This window comes from Cheilinus undulatus, linkage group 22 (assembly GCF_018320785.1).
Source record: "Cheilinus undulatus linkage group 22, ASM1832078v1, whole genome shotgun sequence".
In the NCBI taxonomy this organism is placed as follows: domain Eukaryota; kingdom Metazoa; phylum Chordata; class Actinopteri; order Labriformes; family Labridae; genus Cheilinus; species Cheilinus undulatus.
Genome location: NC_054886.1, coordinates 15,817,133 through 15,837,004, shown reverse-complemented (window position 1 = coordinate 15,837,004; position 19,872 = coordinate 15,817,133). Strand labels below are relative to the sequence as shown.

Below are 19,872 nucleotides of genomic sequence, written 5' to 3'. Positions count from 1 at the left end.
TCCACTTTGACTGATGCATGAACTGATTCGATTTGTAGATTAAAGGTCAATGTCACTAGGCTTCATGCTAACTCCTTTTTAAATAAGATTTCTACCTATTAGACCACCCTAGAGCCCACCTAGCCCCTCTTCTAACCCACAGTTTTCCATTTTGCCTCAGTTTATTTTGTTAGAGAATTTTGGGGGGTTTAATTTGATAGGACAGCAGGAGAGAGACAGGAAATATGAGGAGAGAGAGTGGGGGAAGATATGTACTAAACAATACCGTGATCAAGAATCAGTCCTGTGACCAGTGAGTCGAGGATTCTAGCCTCTGTTTATGGGTTCCTGCTCTACCAGCTGAGCTACACCAGCACCCAAGATACAGTAGCCTAAACTTAACAAGACAAATAGACAATATGAACACTTTCACAGTTCATCTGTGCTAATGGAAGGGAATGTTTTTAGAAATGGTAATACAAATTTGTAAGTGTTAAATTATAAACACTATGTACTCTGCCATAGGTTTTTATTTCTTATACATGATTTGGACAGTTTTTGTGCTTACATTAACGCCAGTGGACGCTCAGAACTCCTGGCAGTGCTGGCAACTTTTACACACCATGTGCCTTTGCAGTTGTTGACCCTGCTCTGTGATTTTACGTGGTCTTCTGCTTGTGACTGAGTTGCTGTTGCTCCAAAATGCTTCCACTTTACATAATATCACTTACAGTTGACATTTCACAGGAACGAAATTTCACAAACTGTCTTATTGCAAAGGGGGCGTCCCATCATGCCTTTGACAACAGGTCTGATTGAAACACCTGAATTCAATAATTAACAGGTGTGGCCAAATACTTTTGTCCATAGAGTTTATATTATACATACTGCAACACTACTGCAGCTGACAGGCCTACTACTGTAGTGCCTTCTATACGCATCCTAAGTCTGTTCCGGCACCAACCATTCAAAGAGAAGATAAGAGGTGAAAGGCTCATTTGACCCTTATCACTTCTCATTTGAAAATATTTGTGTATCCCAGGCCTCGGCTGTAATTTCTGACTGCTGCTTAGCAAACAGTGACCAGTCTTTAACTATAAAACATGGTTGGCTTTATGTTATTCCTCGAGGAGTTTTTTAGCAGCTGTGAATGTGTGTTGATCAAGTGTCTCCAGTGCTTTACACATTAGTTACAATGTAATATATCAATATACAATAAGTGAGAAATAAGTAGCCTAAATAAAAAAAAGTCTTTATGCTTATATAGGTTAAAAAATAATACTTTTATTTTCAAGTGAAGTAATGAATGCATACTTTTTCTCATACCCCGCTATTACGAAAGAGTAGTTTTGCTGCTTTGGCGTCAGTTACCTCTCAGCAGACAACATGAAAGCGTCTTCTGAGCATGCGCGCTCCCGAGACAAGGCGGTTTGGTTTGGCATCCCTGTGGGAGCGGCTTGCTGTCAGCAGCAGCACAGAGTCACAGCAGCACACAGGAGGAAAGGTGACTTCAGGTAAGCTCAGGGGGATTCACCCACAAATAGTGACTTTTTGTAGCTGTATCTTTCTAGTTTTGGTAACTTTTTACTGCTTTATTTGTAAACGAGGCACGTTTTTAGCGAGCAGATGTTGACTTTACGTCGGTGTGTCAGCGGGGCGGGGCGGGGTGCGAACGTGCGGATATCCAACAAAATAAAAGGCGAGGCTGCAGTTACACATTATCTCTACAGCATATTTTAGCATGTGACGGAGGTTTTTGTCTGTTTTTTACATATTTAATTTCACCTTTAAACTTTACCCAGTAGAAAGTCTTGGAAGTGGCGTTTTGTCCACCTGTTGCAGTTATAAAGGCAATATAATATACTTTATGATCATGTTACATTGATTTTTTTTTTTGTATTTTGTACTCCCTGTCCCCTTTCTGTTGTGTGTTTGTAAGTGACTGTGCACATGTTGTTTCATGTCGCTGATGTTCCTGTTATATTGGTCAGACAGGCTCTGATGGGAATGCAGCCAAACCTCTTTGGAGTAAATGAAAGAGTGTCCTTTTGTCACACTTGTAGAAATATCCTTACCGTCTGTACGTGAACAATAACTGTGTCAGTGCGTCGTCTGTAGTCATACAGTCATTCAATGCTGCCATTTAAACTAAATTGAATTCAGGCAGGGAAGTGAACTGACCTGACTCCTGATTTAATCAGTTAAATGAGCAGCAGCATGCATGTACGAAGAATTTGTGCTTCTTAAAAATGTATTGAACTTTTTAATAACTTTTAATTTAAATGAGTCTTTATAATAACAAGCATCAGCAATACAGCATAGTATATAGTCTTCCTGTTTGTTTGCCTTGCTGATACCTACACTACCCATAATACAGCACCAAAGCTGACAGTTTGGATTATGTTATTGTAAATTAAACTAATATTGTTAAATGTCATTAAACAGAGGTAAGTACTGAACCAGAGGTCTCAGCTCTTCTAGCCCACACATTCAGGTTTTAGATTTGTAGTCTTCAGCCCACACCAGTTCTGACTTAAATGAAATCACTCAAAAACTCAGCCAGGCCTCAGTAGAACCTCTTAACCTTTAAGACATATTTTTCACATGTATTGTTGCCTTAACCATGATGTGTTTAGAAACTTAGATGGGTAAAAGATGGTAGTTATTATCTTCATTTTTGAGGAAGTTTGGCAACGTCTAATCAGTTATCAGTGTTGGTTGTTAAGCAGCAATGACAAATATTTACTGCTCTTAGCCAAGCCTGCAAGGGGGATTTGGATATCTTTCTTTTTCCCTTTTCTAACCTTAAACAAGGGTGTTAATGAACTCTGCCTGTATTTTAAGTAAACTGTCAAACGTGCTTTTTTATGAACTGCAAATCCCAAACATGCAAATCACAAAATGGTTTACAGTGCCTGTAAAAACATTCACCTTCTTGGATATTTTACTATTTCGTTGGCTTTATAAATCAATAATTTTCAATATAATATGACTTTTTGACCCAAAAAAATGTAAAAAAAAAAAAACTCTTTAATGTCACAGTGAAAACTATTTTCCACCGAGCAATGTCAATTACATTAAAAAAGGAATGTAAAATGATTGCATATTTACCCCCTTCAGGTCTGTATTTAGTAGATACACCTTTGGCTACCCCAAGGACTTTGACCCTGTTGTCTTTGAACCATTTCTGTATGGCTTTCCTGTAGAAAAATAAATCTCATAAGCCATAGTTCTCTTGCAGACTGAATAAGATTGTCCTATATTTTGCAGCATTCATTTTCACCTCCTTTTATCCTTTATGAGCCTTCCCAGGCCAGCTGCAGATTAGCATCCCCACAGCATGATGCTGCCACCAATGTGCTTCAAAATAAGGATGTTGTGTTTTGGTGGCCTTTCTCAATAGTCTCATTCTTGCACGGTCACTCACAGTTTGTGAGGTTGGCCTGATCTAGTAGATCAGTGGTAGAGACGATTGGGTTCAATCACCAAGTCCTGCAGCAGCACACTGGAGTGTCCTTAGGCAAGACACTGATGGAGACTTTGTAAAGCATTCTCTGCCATCAGTGTGTGACTATGTCGTAAATGGGTCGTTGTGAAATTTCTAGTCTTTTTTTGACTCATCAAAAAGACTAGAAATGCATTATTCAAGCCCAAGTCATTTTAGCATATACTTCAAGTTTATTTGGATTTGGACACTGCTTACAATTATCTCCATTACTGATTACTCTAAATTTTAACTAATTAATTAATTTCTATAAAAAGCCAAAACTGGTAAATTTCTTTTTTTTTTTTTCACTAAAGCCAGAAGTGTTGGTGACCAAAGTAACTTGTACTGATTGATCATTGACTTTCTGGTTAGCGACTTGTTATTTCTGTATTGAGTTAATGATTAAACAACAACAGATTTGACACCATTATATCTGTATAAAAGTTGCCTTCACAGGCTGAAATAGAGCAATGGGATAACACAAAATCATTTACCACATAAAAATGTTCTGCTTTAATTTCACAGACTTTACATAATGTCTTCTCCTATTCCTCTTTAGGCTAAAGTCCATCTACTGTATTCCGACTATTACATATCACAATACATCATAATGTCAAGCAGTCGTCTGATTCAGCAAATCCGCAGGCCTCCCCAACCTCCAACACCCATACTAGGTGAGATTAAGTTAAAATCAGAGTAAAAACTGTTAGAATTTGAATTTCAATTTGAATTTCTTTCTTTCTCCTTGCAGCATGTTCAAAGTTGTTTCTTTGTATCATGCCCATCGCTCAGATTGCAATCGGTGAGTAACTGATGGACATTTACTGACATATTTACAGCCTTTTATAGTGAAAAAAAATGGTGACTAACCTCTTGTCTACCTTCAGGTGCGGTACACCTGGATGACTGTCCTCGGCAGCGCTATATCCCCATCTATCTGATTGTTGTGGGGGTCTTTGGCCTGGTGTTGACGGTGTTGTCCTGCCTGCCGTGTGCTCGGGAGCCGAAAGAAGGGCCTCCAAGTCCGCTCAGTCGCGTCTGCACCATCTGGAACTCTCTGACCTCCTTCTTTCTCTTCTGCTGGTTTATAGCTGGTGAGTTTTGAGCAGCTGTAGCCTGATAAATACTCACAGATAAGAGATAAAAATGCCCAAAGTTAGTACAGGTAACATAAGAAAACTCAGCTCTGCATTCAAATAGGTTTTTTCTGCAATGTTCTACTTTTAGAGACTATTATCTGTACACCCCTGCAACTTTGCATCTTCAGTTTTTTCCATATCTTAGTATTATAATTGGTGGCGTGTTTGTGTGTCTTTATCAATTTGCATGCCTCACTGTTGCTCCAATTGTCCTTGATACCTCTCATAAAAACATAAATAGGTACAGGTTTTCAATAAAATCTTAAAATGCTGTGCCAAGTAATAAGATTCCCTGTGGTCCAGTCCTCTTCCCTCTCATCCTTGCTCTGCTCATTTGTTCCTCTAGAGTTTAGGGTGGGGGAGTTAGCAGTTAGTATAAATTTAGAGTCCCTGTAAAGAGAGAAAAAAAATATATATATTCATTTTGGGTTTGTTGTTTGACAGTCAACTGTGTTACGAACCACCACGCCAAATTTCAGTCATGAAAAACATCTCTAAGTTTATGAAATTAAGATTCAAAATCACGAAAAAATAAGGCAGTCAAATCTGCTCCAGGATGTTGTGGGCGTGTCAGCTGACAGAGCTGAAGCCACGCCCACTCAGAAGAAATATAATTAATTTTACTGTTTTCTGGTACAGATCTCTTTGTTATGATACTTTTAATAACCCATAGGCAGTCTTGTAGTACTCGAGTCCAAGACTCGGATGTCCTCCTGATTTGGAGGAATAGTGACTTGACTTGGACTCGAGCGCTGATGAATTGGACTCGGACTCGAGCTTTAACTTAGTCAGGACTCGAGGATGAAGAGGAGGACTCGAACCTTTTTTGCTGAAGACTATTTTTTGTCTAATATTTGTTGTTTTCGTTTGAGAAAACCCCGGATAACTGATAAGTGTTCATGCAGTGCCTGGTATGTGTGTTCACCTGCATGCACGTTCACATGTGTCTAACCTGCTGTCTATGAAAACAACCAGAGGAGAGAGAGCAGGAGGAGCAGGCGAGCCTGGGTGACAGAGAGGAGCTGATAGGTTGATAGGTAGCTTAAACCTGTGGCTCTACTCTGTGTCCTGTGGTAATCTTTACAAGAAGTTAAACTAAAATGCAAAATCTCCATCAGCTGCTGAATAGCTCTGACTCGTCACATTAGCTGCTGTTGCTGCTGTACAGTAATCCTCCTCAGTGTTGGAGAGTGATAAAAACTCTTTAGCCTTGTATTGAGTCACGTTAATTAAAAATACAACAACAAATTTCAGATCCTGCATCTGACAATAAAGTATTATCAAATCAAATATCAATCCATGATTAGTGAGCTAAACAAGGTGACATACGGTAAAACTGTGATATGTTTAAAGACAGCTCAGACTTTAAAGTATTGAGGGGGGGGCAAAGTCAAGAGCTTTTTATGATGTGTTCAAATGTCCCATGGAGAAAATAGGAATTTTAGTTTTTAGTGAGAAATCTGAATAAATCCAGTCATTTTAAAGGAGTAATATTTAGTATAAGATAGATGTAAGGCATATGTTCAATTTAAAACATGTCTCATTTTCCAACCTAAATACACAAATAATCCTTTTAATTTAACTACTGTCGATGAAGAATGTGATCATTGAGGAGTATTAATAAGAATATCAATATCAATAAAAATCAATAATCCTCATCCTGGACTGGAATGTTTTTCAGTTTTCATCCACGAAAAGTAGACTAAAACTATGAAGGGTGATCAGGACTACATTATGACTAAATCCAGAGGTATTTTTGTCTACAGACTAAAACTAAAAACGGTTGCTAAAATTAACACGGTCTCTAAGGCTATTCAACCACGGGGTCATAGATGTCTGGTTTCATTCGTGCACAACTGCTGTAAACAGCTCCTCTAGTCCTTTAAAATAAAAAGTTGAAGAAATTCATACATCAATAAAGCACATCAACATAGCCCATCTGGAAAGCTGGAATGGCTTAAAAATTATTTGGCTCAAGGTTTTGGGTACTGGGGACTCGACTAAGACTCGAACACGGGTAATGGGGACTCAAATCGGACTTGACTTGGAATATTCTTTGTTGACTTGGATTCAACTCAGACTTGAAGACTAGGGACTTGGGACTCGACTCGGACTCGAGGTTTGGTGACTCGACTACAACACAGCCCCTAGGCCACCGTGGCTGATAGATTTGGGAAATTTACGTCACAATGAACAAAAACACACCATGTAGCTGGCTGTTAACTCTCAATGAAGGCAGTGACAGAAGCTAATGACAGACTATACTGAGATGAACTGCTCAGTGATTTTGTATTATTGTAGCATTAGGGGAGCAGGGTAATTCCCCATCGAGACTGATAATGTCATGAGCTTCAATATTTGTCCTGATCAAGAAAAAAAAAAAAGAAGCCAGGAAAGAGGTGAACAACTTTATAATGGTCTAAATCAAAAATTCAGTCACACATAGATCTCAGTGTTTTCACATGTTTGTAGCAACCTTATTCCAGCATATCTAGTCTGTGAAGACACAAAGATTTCACTTTATAGCGACTTTAACTGCTTACCATACTGTTGGGAGGGCAAATAGTTCTGGTTACAGTTTGTGTTATTACACCTGTAAGTTTGGAGAGGTGGTGGTTGATTTGAACTGGTTAAGCATGCTAACTCTGCCACAGTGTTTGTAGTCTGCTGTATAAACACAGTGGTGATAGGACTCAGCAATGGGACCCAAACTATACCTGATAATTAATTACAATTATAAATAATGATAATCATTGTACCTCCATGATAATAATGATAATTGACAAAAGTAGACCACCATCGTGTAACAGTTAACATCTGACAAGTGTTTGAAATGAAAGTCTCTCAGAGTCTCTGGTTAAACTTGTAGCCTTTAGTACTCTGAAGAGAAAAGCTGATATTTCTAGTCCAATAAAGTTTATTTCACATTTATTTGATGAATCTTTTAAATGACAATACTTTCTGACATGCATTTGGATGCAGTCATCATTGGTACTGAGTAAAGATGTTGCCATGTCTTTGTTGTTTCCCTGCAGGTAATGTGTGGATCTACTCTATCTACCAGCCAAACTACAAAAAGAACACCACAGATATAAGTTCCTATTGTAACAAGACTCTCTACCTGTTCGCCTTCTGGACCACCACCCTGGTCTACATCCTGCTGGGTGGCTTCTTGATCGGTGGCTGCTTTGTCCTCGTCTGCTTCTACCTGTGTGGCCGAGCCGACCCTGACGATGATATCTAGAGACAGATGTGAAAGAATGAGAAGACGGGAGGCATCTAGTGAGGCTGCACACATTGATGTTTGAAGCTGAGCCTTTTCTACCTCTGCAGAAGCTTCTCTCACTGCCTCTCCAGTCCATGCACAAGACAATTTGTTAACATGTTTAAGCTAGGGATTGGGCTTAAATTTAATAAATATCTGTTATGAGTGTAGTAACCTGCTTTCTTGTTACCTTTCTACTTATATTTGTGCAGAGATACAGACTGATTTCTTTGTTTGGCATTTCGGTTCAACGGCTAAATCACCAAGTTTCAATCCAGCATCAGAATGAGGAAGAAAAGTAAAGTAGTGATTATTAATGAGGAGATGTACCTAAAGAATTGGTCAGTGTATATATATATATATATATATATATATATATATATATTATTGGATGACAATCATTAATTAAAGAATGAAATATAAATGTTAAAACTAGAGCTGTCAAATAAATCTGATTTTTAATCAATCCCACTACTTTTGTGGATTGTGGATTTTGTACTGTCTTCAACTAAGGGTAATTAACTCCAGTCAGGAACACTCGTCACACATTTTACCATTTTATTGCAAAATGGATGAACAGTTTTACTTGTCGGGGAAGGCTGTGCTCAAAAGATGCTCCATGGGTTAGCCAAGCAGCATGCTTTGACTCTCCAGGTAGCACAAGGCTAGAAACTCCCAGGGGATAGATACATTTATGACAATACGTACTGAATACACTAAAATTAGTTCAAGTGATATAAATCCATAGAGGCATGAATCTGAATATGAGGGTGCGCAAAGCTTTGTGCTATAAAGGAGGAGGCTGGGGAGGAGGAGGTAAAGCTTTGCCAGCAGCAGTTTGGTGCATCAGCATTAATGCAAGCAGGGATTTGTGTGAAGTTTGTAACATTTAAATACACTGCTGTGTTGAGAGAAAGAGCTGTGATTGGCTATGGGAGCTTATAGGTGATAATTGGGATCAGCTGGCCATCAGCTGATCATGGCTCATATGTGACTACTGTGTCCTACATAAACTAACACTATGCTTCATTTCCTGTTTGGATACAGGACTGCTATTTTGAAAGAAAATGAGGGACTTTGGGTAGATCTTGACATGAATTTAACCATGGAAGAAGGATCTTTTTTTGGACTGAAGAATAAATAAGACGATTAAAAGGTAATGTTTTATAATAAAGGTGCAGATGTTTTTTGACTTGTCCACTGAACTGTTTGTGAGTTTTCAAAAGTGAAATAAGGCATTAAGGAGCGGTGGTGGACTGTAGAGAACTTTAGATAAACTGCTGTAACTAGAAATGTTCTGTATTTTCTCATTATGACAGAGTATTAGGGCCACATAAATAGAAGATATCTGATATTTCTAGAACAAAGTCATGAATAAAGTGGCAATTCTTTGAAGGAAAAAAGGAAATGTTCTAGATATAATTACATTTTGTACTTTTTTACAGATTTTAACGTTTTTATGACCCTCTGATAATGAATTTACAAGACTGTAATATTCATTATAAATATACATTTAACATGACTGTTTAAGGATTTAAAACAGCAACCTGTCATCCACAATGCCTGATTTGACCCTTATTTTACTTGGACTGGGATCAGTGCACAGAGACCAGCGGGAAGACCAGAGAGAGAGAGAGAAAGAGATGTTGGGGAAGCACAGAGGACAGAGACAGAGGCGAGGATCTTGCAGAGATTCAACGCACTTCGGCCCTATTACTGCTTATAGAGATACAAACCATTAAAATCTGTAAAAAAAAAAAAAAAAAAAAAAAAAAGTCATATGTTACAAGGGCAGCATATTTTTGCCTGACCTGTTTAGTACCTGCAGGTAAATTCTCTGTCAAAAGTAGCTAATTAACTCTTTAGTGTGCAAACATGCAGCACTCATTAAATAGTATCTGCACCTAATATTGGAACATTTCTCTTTATAAACATTATAGCAGCCTTTACATCAGCTTTTGCTGTATTGATGTTGCTAAAAAATTCCCCAGCAAACAGGACGTTTCATTGGAGCACATCCGGCCCCCGACCCAAAATGAATTTGACACCACTGTTTTCCTACAGTACATTATGATTCAATGAAAAAATTGCTGAAAATAGAGCCTATTGTATTTTTCTCTTAATAACATAATAACATAATAAAATACAGCTGATTTGATGCAGAAACAAAAATTAACCGTATTGGGTTGTTAATGGAACTTTGGACCAGATACACTTACTAAGATATTGTACCTGAAAACATGAAACCCAAGAACAGGAGAGTAAATGAACTTCAGAAAATGATGAACAAAAGCCACAAGTTTGTGTATTTTTTATTCTCTGTCTAAGGTGGATGCAGTTTGTCCAGCTTGATGTAACCAATTATTCACTAATACTTAACCTAACAAATGTTGGTTATAATGCAGATTTTCTTACACTGAATGGAGTTAAATGTATTATTAGTGGAGCACTGCACACTGTACTGCTTCTGTTGAATCACGTTTATATGGCAGTCATCAAAGAAGTTGAGGTGAGTGATATTAGGGGGGGCCTCACACTGGTCTTTGCCTGGGGCCTCCAAGTCACTAAAACCGCCCCTGTTCACTGATAATCTCCTTTGAAAGTGGCATCATGTGTGTCAGACTCTCAGCTGATGGAATACATAGGCTATATGAGCCGCAGCGTTTAATGATGCCACCAAACAAAGCTGTGCAGTTACAGTAGCGCTCACTGTATGTATCACGTTGCCAAGGGAACCTATAGCCTATCAGTATCAGAGTATCAGAATGTAGTTTGTTTTGATTTACAGGTTGTTACTCTGACTGAACTACTGAAGGTGTCTGTAGTGTTCTCTGGACATTTGTCCTTCAATAAAATCACAGAAGATTGCAAATTCACCCTATTATTGATCAGTCTGACGTTTACCTGCATATGAAATGTGCTATAATTTCTTTAAACCATTATGTTATCACCTTGATTATGTTTTTATGCTTGGTCCTGATTTGCTGAAGTCCGTTTTACACTGCTGGTATATTACAGCTAGTAGAACACTGATTAGAAAATTGCTCACTCTATTATTACCACAGATAATATTTGATCAATAAAAAACATTTCACTTTGATTTGCCAAAGACTATGGGACAGCGTCAGAGCTAAAGTCAGTTCTTCAGTATAATGTGTTTGAATTTCCCTTTGGGGATAAATAAAGTTCTTGTATTGTATTGTAATGTTTAAGTCAGCTGCATTAAGTTTTACCCCTCAAAGCCTGTTGTATTTTATATGACACATACTTTTATGATACCTCTATCTAACCAATATGATCAACAAATTACTAAAATGATAAAAAATATCCTCAAGTGGATTATCAGTTGCCAAAAACACCTAGTGTATCAAATGAGATACAAAAAATATATACCTATGTTAAATTTTATGGAAATTTTGATTATTTTTGGATTTCAGTAGAAAGTGAAATAAACATTTCAGCTCCCAAAAAATTAGAATTTTCTGGCTATAATTTGTGTTTACAGGTTTTAAAGGGTTAAAGTTTCAGAGCTCTACATTGTGAAGCTGTCACCAGAAATAAACGGAAGCCATTGAGAGTGCTCCGAGTGGTAAAATAAATATACTAATTGTATTTGTAGCAACAGTAACAATAATAGTGGGGACATGGGGCAATAGGTCATGTGGAATAATAGATCCAGAATCTGGAAAATAAACTACTTGTTAAGGCTACTTGTTAATTAGTTTTGTTTTCCTGTGGTTTAGAGGTCAACTATGGATACTCGGCTGCGAGAATTTTTGATGGAGCGCAAACTTGAAGAAGATGTGATCCAGAAACTTAAAGTTGAAAATGTAAGCCACTGCAGCTACTGTCTTTGCTTGCCAGGTGTGTGTGTGAGTGTGTGTGTGTGTTGTGTACTTTTTTCCAAAAAGAAGGTTAATATTGACTGTAAGTTTGTGTAGAACATAGTCACACCAGAACAGATAGACTCAATGTAGAAATTCAGATGCACACTCCAAATAATGCTGTATAATTTAATTTTTTATGTAATCAAAAATGTCTTGTAAAAAAAATCAACTGTGTTTACTCAGTAATTCAAAATAATTCTCAGTCATCTCAAGTTGGAAAAATATCTGCATCATTATCAAAAGTAAATGTTATCAAAAGTAGGCTACATAAAATGAAAAACTAATGATGTGAATAACTACACCCTTATACCACCAATATAGTTATATTCTTATCTTCCTTTAGATATCCATTGGCATTCTATATTATGCATTTGTATGTATTAATTCATTTATTTATTGACTTGGATTATCTTTTATTTTTTCAGATTGATGAAACTGTCATTCCGTTAACGACAGACAGTGACCTGGCGAAGTACATCCCCAAAGTTGGAGATAAGGTCTCCTCTGTGGCCTTCTGCAGACAAGCAGCACTGTCACAAAAATCTCCATCAGGAAAGAATCCATACTTTCAAGGCTAAAACAAAGACTGTCTGGCACTGAGGGAATACCTCCAAAAAAGAGATCATCTAAGTGGGCAGGAAATACAAATGCCAAACGGAAAGTGAGACGAATTGAGGTTGGCTGGATGGATTTTGATGAGGAAGAGGAAAGATACAAACAGGTGAAGTCTGTAAGTGGTGGAGGAACGAGGCATCTCTCTATCGACAAAGATGAAACAGCGGCAAATATCAAAGTTGTGGCTGAAAATCTTTTTTTCCCCAATGGCCATTCAAAAAAAAAAAAAACAAAGTCTTTCACACTATTCAACTCATATGGAGAGCTCACAGATACATGTTGATGTGTCCAAAACAGTAGAAGAGTTGTATAATGAAAGCAAGGTCAAAATTCTGCGACTTTATCTGTGCACCAAAAAGAAAACAGGACAGCAGCCCTCAGAAGTGGAGGCTGATCAGGCAATAAGCCAGCGCTCAGTGGTAGAGCTCACTGACAATGAACAGAATCAGGCTGTTGAGGATCTGTTGGTGGAAAACAGAAATTCAGAATCAACAAACCATGATGGAATTAATGATGGCGCTTCCACAAGTGGATATTTGGTACTGAACGACACATTACCATGGGATGGTCTGCTAACTCTGGGCGAAAGCGAAGATTCTGATGCAGTTATTTTCATAAGTGGGAATGGCAGACTGGATGTAACTGTGGATGAACCAAACCTTGAAACACTCTTTCCAGGTTGCACTCTTTCACTGGTGCTTGCAGGGGAGGCCGACGTTCCAGCCCAAGCACTTCCTGAACCACAACTTTGTCCTGTGGTGCTTATTGTAAGAAGAGGTCACTGTCTCACTGACTTGATCAGTGCGTTCAAGGACCCAAAAATTATTGCATTTGAGGTCAACATCAAAATGCGCTTACCAAATGGAGAGCTTGAACACGGGGAAGGAAGTGGTGTTTTGCGAGACTGCCTGACAGAATTTTTGATGGATTTCTATGACAGCTGCACACTGGGAGTTTAGTTGAGGTTTTTCGCAGCGAATTTCACAACATTCTCACAAAGCTCAATGTGGGTAATGGATGTGGTGTAGGTAATACAAACAGTAACATGAAGGATGTGACAGCTCCTTGCTAGACTGGATGGTTTTGTTATTTTAACTATGTAGCTTATTGTGCAATTTTATGTGATTTATGTGATTATGTGATTTCATCTGCTTCCAAAGCAGTTGCTGTGTTCTTTCACAATCAAATGGTAAGCTTAAAGGGATAGTTAGGGTTTTTTGAAGTGTTTTTGTATGAGGTACGTATGCTTAGTCAGTGTATTACCTGCAGTCAGGGGCATAGCTAGAGATGTTGGACCCCTGGAAAGAACATTACACAGCCCCCCCTCTTAGCTGGCTAGCCAAGCAACAAATGTTGCATCCTTTTTACAAATATCTATGCATTTTAATGAATTTTCTAACCATAATTTCCCCATTTAAGAGCTTTATTTTTACTATGATTAAATCAATTTTACTTACATTATTTTTCAGCGCAGGACTACACCATTTGGACATTTTTAAAGAAGCAGCAGGGGCCCCCTAGTGCTGTATTTTTCTCTGTTTGATACAAATTTCAGTCTGCTGACCAATTCATTTAATCGCTTTTGATCCAATAATGACACTAATTTTTAAGAAAAAATAAATTAAATCACACTTTTCATTGCAGGCTTCTCAATGCCCCCTCCCTACTGGGGGCCCAGGTAATCAGTACCCTTTCCCCCCCTTGTGCTACACCCCTGCCTGCAGTAGACAGCACTCAGCACTCTCCCAGTTTGCAGAAGCAGGGGGAGTGCAGGGACAGAAGCAGAGCAATACATTGCTGGGGACGGGGATAGCAACACAGCAACAAAACATATTTTAGTCACCTAAAAGAAGTCCCACCTCAAAAGAATACACCAGGTTACCTGCACACTATATTTGGAATATTTTCAGTTCTTTACCTGGTGGGAAAACAGCCATTTCTTTTGACACTAACCATAGAACTCCTGTATTCCTATGCCTAAAGTTTATCTGTGCCTGCTGCACACTATATTACTTTGGTTAGTGCCAAAAGAAACGACTACTTTATGAGCAGGGATACTAGGCATAAGTACAGCTCTGCTTCAGATCCCAAAATCCAATTGATTAAGCATGTTTTATATTATTATTACAGTTGTTTGAAGCAGGGACGGCGCCAAGATTTCAGTTTTTGCCCCTCACCTTTGGGGTGCAGAAGACTGTCTTGTTCCACTGACTGAAGATTTGACCACATGTAAAGACAGCTGCACATTTTTAAGTTTAGTCCCATGTGATGTGGACCAGGTACGGCACCAGGATTTCAGTTTGGGGTGGGCCAAACCAATTTTGGGTGGGCCTTAAAATTGGTAGATCACTAGCCTACTAAAATGAATAAAAACAACTGATTGATACTGATTGTTACTGTGTGTGGTTTTAAAGCGGATTTGGTTGCTTTTTGCCCCTTTAATATTTAATTGCATTTTTATAATGTTTTAGTGCATCAGAAGGACCTGCAAATGCTTTCCATGGTACTGACCAAAAAGTAGCGCTTTAACACACCAGCTGCCTGGCTGTTATGGCTTTCCATTTGGCAGTAGAGCAGCAACATTAATCACAGTTGAATAAAAGACAAAAATCTACAGTCTTTCCCAAACAGAGGTCGCGTTAACTGAATATTCTCCGTCACTGAGGATGTGTCCAAGGTGACTGATGATTCAAAACAGTTCCTGATGGTTCCACCTCATTTGCTCACCACTGATACCTCCCTGTAAACACCAAAGTTTGCTCTTTTATCATGTGGATATCAACCATGGAAATATAACAGAGAGATGGGTGGTTGATTCAGATCAGCGCCTGTTGCTTTATTCTCTCTTGCTCACTCACCACTGTCCAACCCTCTCTCTCTCTCTCTCTCTCTCTCTCTCTCTCTCTTTGAAGCCTCCCTTTATCCACCGTAGTTTTCCCGTGTATTATGTGGATATCAGTCATAGAAATATAACAGACTAAGGCATATGTTTGTAGCCTACTCATAGGTCATAACAGAGACAGAATTATAAAGTTGTTCTCTATCTCTCCAGCTTGTCTCTGTGCTTGTTATCAGCTATGGTCATCAAACTACAACATCTTGATATTAAAAATATCCTCAAAACTGTACGTGATATCTTAAATGGTGCAGTTCATAGTTGCTTGCTTAAAGACAGAGACTGTTTTTCCATTGTCACTGTGTAAAAATGATGAGGAGTAAACGCTGCTGTCTTCATCTCTCTCTCAGTGCCATTAAAATGCAGAACCTCAAAGATGGAAGCAGTCCACAGATCTTTTAATGAAAAGGCATGAAGATGAGAGACAGAGGGCCCTCCGTGATCGGACCATAGACGTGGAAGTTTACTCGGGCTGTCAGCTAATAGAAAAGTTTCATTTTAGCAGACAAGCTCTGATTGGATAACAGAATAATATCTACTGAATATTAAATGACGTGACAGGTACAGTTTCATAAATAATATTTCAACTGAAAAAGTGGGTCTTTGTGTTGTGAAAGTTAATGTTTATGCTGAGAGTGGTTGGATGAGCTGTCCTTGGTGCTGAAACATGGCAGAGTTGACTGACAGCTGCCACTCAGAGAGAGAGTGAGGGAGAGAAACGCTCTCCATAGAGGCCGATTTTAGTGCTTTTCTGCTGCAGGCGCATCAAAAATAAACATTAGTAGAGTTTTAATTTATTTATTTACCTATTTATTTTGCACAAAGCTATGTATTTAGCTGCTTTTGAGTAATTCATGACAAAAATACAATATTTATATAGCCTATCATTATGATTATTTTTCAGAGAAAAGTTTAGGGTGGGCGTGTCTGAAAAGTGGGTGGGCCTAGGCCCATCAGGCCCACCCATAACGCCTCCCCTGGTTTGAAGCAACCCCAGTAGAAACAAGAATGTGAGCCTAGACTAATGTCAAGGTGTTTAAAAATAAGTGAGTTGTTTACACTTTAAAGAAGCTTAAATAACATTATTTTGTTACTATCAGTATCAAGCTTACTAACAGGAGGTTTGAAAACTGTTCTTATCCTGTTATTATGTACGAAATACAACCTGTTCTGTTTTTGACTATGGCGTATTTTGAAAAAGACCAATAAACTGTTGAAGTTTGCACAAAATGTTGATGTCCTCTCTGTTACATTCTATACATCTTTATGCTTGAACATTTCTAATGGCACCACCCATAGTTATTTTACACCTCACTTTCTAGTGTTATAAATGTGCTGTGATTTCTTATGGAAGACACAATTCTTTATCAAACATAGGATTCTTTTAATCTCTTCCACTGTAATAAAAAGAGGCTCAGGAAACATACAGAGCATTGATGAAACAACCATCAAAATGATACACTTTACAGTAGCCTACTTGGTCTTCTTGTCTAATTGATCCTAACAGTAGATTTATGGTGTCATTTCCAGTTATCTATCGATATTATGATAACTTATAAACATTTATCACTCAGCTGTCCAGGAATGATATTATGCCTACTTTGTGGCCACAATTTAGTATTTCATGCCCACGAATTAGTATTTCATACGCACAATTTAGTGTTTCGTGGCCATGAATTAATATTTCGTGTGCACGATTTAGTATTTTGTGCGCACAATTTAGTATTTTGTGGCCACGAATTAATATTTCATGCCCACAAATTAGTATTTCGTGCGCACAATTTATCGTGACCACAATTTTTTTTTTTTTAACTATGTCCTATCTGGGGCTCTGTAATAATGGATCTTATGCAAGATAAAAAAAAATGTTGATGTCCTTTTAAAGAATGCAGTATATTTAGTGTTTATTTACAAAAGTTTCTTACAAACATTTAGTGTTCTCCTGGCATGCTCCTATCTCTTGCCTTTCTGGTAAAAAAAAAAAAAAAAACAACAACAACAAAAACAAAACCTTTCCCAGTGCCTGCCCATATAGTGCCAAAACTACAGAGTCTGTCAGAATAAAAGCATCAATCAATACTCAAATACTGTGAACAATAACATATACCATGTAAAAATTAATCCTTAAGAAGCTCTCCAAAAAAAAACAACAAAAAAAAACAAACAAACAAACAAACAAACAAAAACAAAACAAACAAACAAAAACAAATAATACAATAAAAAAGTGAAATAATCAAACTGCATAAAATAATGCCAATAGCTCCAACAGTTACAGGAACATCTGTATAATTATCAGGACTCTGAAAACATAACTTTATCCTAAATATAACAATTCTTCTTTAACAGGACCCTAATGCCCTAACATTTTCTTATACAACTGATAACTTCCTAGTGCTGATTTTTCATTTTCATGCTGAGGACCCTCTCATGTAGTGCTCAGCACACTCCCCAGACCAAGCTCTTAACTCAGCTACAACTTGCTTTTGACACTCTTCAGCATAATTATTATGACTTATTTTTATGAGGTTGTTTCGAGCTACAGGTATCTTGGTATTTTGAATGATGAATCCTCGTCTTTTACTCTTCACATCCAGCAACTGGTAAAAAGGCTAAAATTGAAACTGGGTTTTTATTTTGCGATCGAATCCTGCCTGTCTATTGAATCTAAAGAGACTGGTTGCTGCCACTTTTATGTCAGTCTTGGACTATGGAGATGTTTTCTACATGCTTGCTTCGTCTCAGAGCTTACATGCTCTGGACACTGTGAATCATGGAGCTCTGAGGTTCAGCACTAACTTTAAATCCCTCACTCATCACTGTTTCTTTTATGAATGTGTGGGGTGGTCTTCTTTGTCTTCAAGTAGAATAAAACACTGGCATATTCTTATCTACAAGGCTATTCTTGGTCTTCCTACCTTCTGACCTCCATCATTCAGAAGAGTACAGGAACTTATAATCTTAGTACCAGGATCTCTACTTGCTGTCTGCCACAAAGGTCAGAACTGAGCTGGGAAAAAAGGCATTTAAATTTGCTGCTAGAAGCATGTTCAGTTAAGAATGAAAATATGTGACAATGCTGCCATCTAGTGTTACTTTAGCGAGACATCCTGTAAGGGTTATTCTGTGGTGCAGCGTAATAGGATAAAGAATTTATACCATTGGATTATAAATAGTGGTGTATGAATGACACTTAAACACTGCAGCAAAGGAAGATTGAAATTTTCCTGTGTAAAAAGAAAAATAGTAGTCAAAAAACAAAGGATAAAGCAAACACTCCAATAAAATTATTTTTTAAAAATTATTCCAACAGCACCTTTGAAACCGAAGTTTACAACATGCATTGATAAAGACAGAAAAATAGATCCTCGGATAGCAAAAAACCCCCGCAAACATTTAGGTGAAAGTGAGAGAAGTCCAGAAAAGTCAGTAAAAGGTAAGAAGGAAATGTAAATGAAAGGTCTATTAAAACGTTAATGTGATTGATGTGAAGCTATTTTAATACTGGATCGACTCAAGATGCATTTTTTTTTTAAAGGAAAACCATCAAAAGCATTCTTTAGATGTTGCTTTTACAAGCAGGCATGAACAGAAGGTCCACTGACCTTGACCTTAAACCCCTTCAAAATCTTATCAAGTCATCCTTTAGTCACAGTGGACATTTGTGTAATCTTGAAAGAAGCAAGTCTTTTTGAGTTATTGCAAGTAGAATAAAGGTTGAGACTGAGTACCTCCAGTCCCACTTATTGTGGGTTTGAAGGCATAGAAACATGAGAGGTGGATTTTTTGGTGACTTGAAAAGTATTCCATTTGTGGGGGTGGGGTTCTTACATAACATGTGGACCATATAGACCACATATGGTGGCTCCATACTATTCCTCATACTCTAACCATGAACCCCAAGGGTTTTAATGAAAAGGGGGAAAAAATCACCCCATGTTCTTTACATTAAAGCCTTTTATATTTGACTACCTTATAAAATCCCTTTTGTCTTTACAATTTGAATCCTTTTTTCAAATTGTGTGTATGAACTGTGAGAAGTATTTGACTTTCTACTCAGTAAAGTTATGGTTTCAACACTAATTTAAAACAGGTTTGAACGTTTTAATACCACCTAAACACTTAAACAACAGCGCCATTCTAACTTGGCACAGCAGCACAGGTTAAACTTTACCTTTGTTAATCTGACACGCAAATATAGGCCATCGTCAAGGCAGCAAGAACAAGTCCCTCCTATTCCGGTTAGAATTTTTCAAAATAAAACGTTTGTTATGTACAATTGTATATATTTCTTTGCTGAATCACTTAACCTGGAAAAATAAATTTGCCCTAAAAATCTAAAAACGGTTACTTTGGGGTAATCGAACATGCTGATTTTGTTATTTACATCCATAATATATGTACTGTTTATACCATACCATGAATCCAACATGGTGACAATACCATACTATTTCTAGTGATACGTTTTTTATTTTAGATTAGATTAGATTATGGGCTGTCAAATTATACACATTTAAATCATGATTAATATCATAACCTCTGTAGTAAATCGCAATTAAACAAGCCAATCTTTAAACCAGATTTTAAAATTCCACTGTTATGTATTC

At 37.6% G+C, this 19,872-nt stretch overlaps 1 protein-coding gene across 1 annotated transcript; it reads left to right on the top strand.

Moving 5' to 3' along the window:
• Nucleotides 1-1,403: 1,403 nt before the first annotated feature.
• Nucleotides 1,404-8,649, top strand: LOC121504828 (transmembrane protein 272-like). The gene is made up of 5 exons (XM_041779896.1): nucleotides 1,404-1,493; nucleotides 4,026-4,140; nucleotides 4,218-4,268; nucleotides 4,354-4,560; nucleotides 7,641-8,649. Exons 2-5 carry the CDS (start codon nucleotides 4,077-4,079, stop codon nucleotides 7,847-7,849), a joined length of 531 nt encoding a protein of 176 aa, XP_041635830.1. The 5' UTR covers nucleotides 1,404-1,493; nucleotides 4,026-4,076; the 3' UTR covers nucleotides 7,850-8,649.
• The last annotated feature ends 11,223 nt before the right edge of the window (nucleotides 8,650-19,872 follow it).

Bases quoted from the DNA above. Each gene is read 5' to 3' on its own strand.
- LOC121504828 (XM_041779896.1), top strand. From the start codon at position 4,077: ATGTCAAGCAGTCGTCTGATTCAGCAAATCCGCAGGCCTCCCCAACCT. The intron at 4,269-4,353 runs GTGAGTAACTGA...GTCTACCTTCAG, and splicing joins CATCGCTCAGATTGCAATCG to GTGCGGTACACCTGGATGAC. The intron at 4,561-7,640 runs GTGAGTTTTGAG...GTTTCCCTGCAG, and splicing joins CTTCTGCTGGTTTATAGCTG to GTAATGTGTGGATCTACTCT.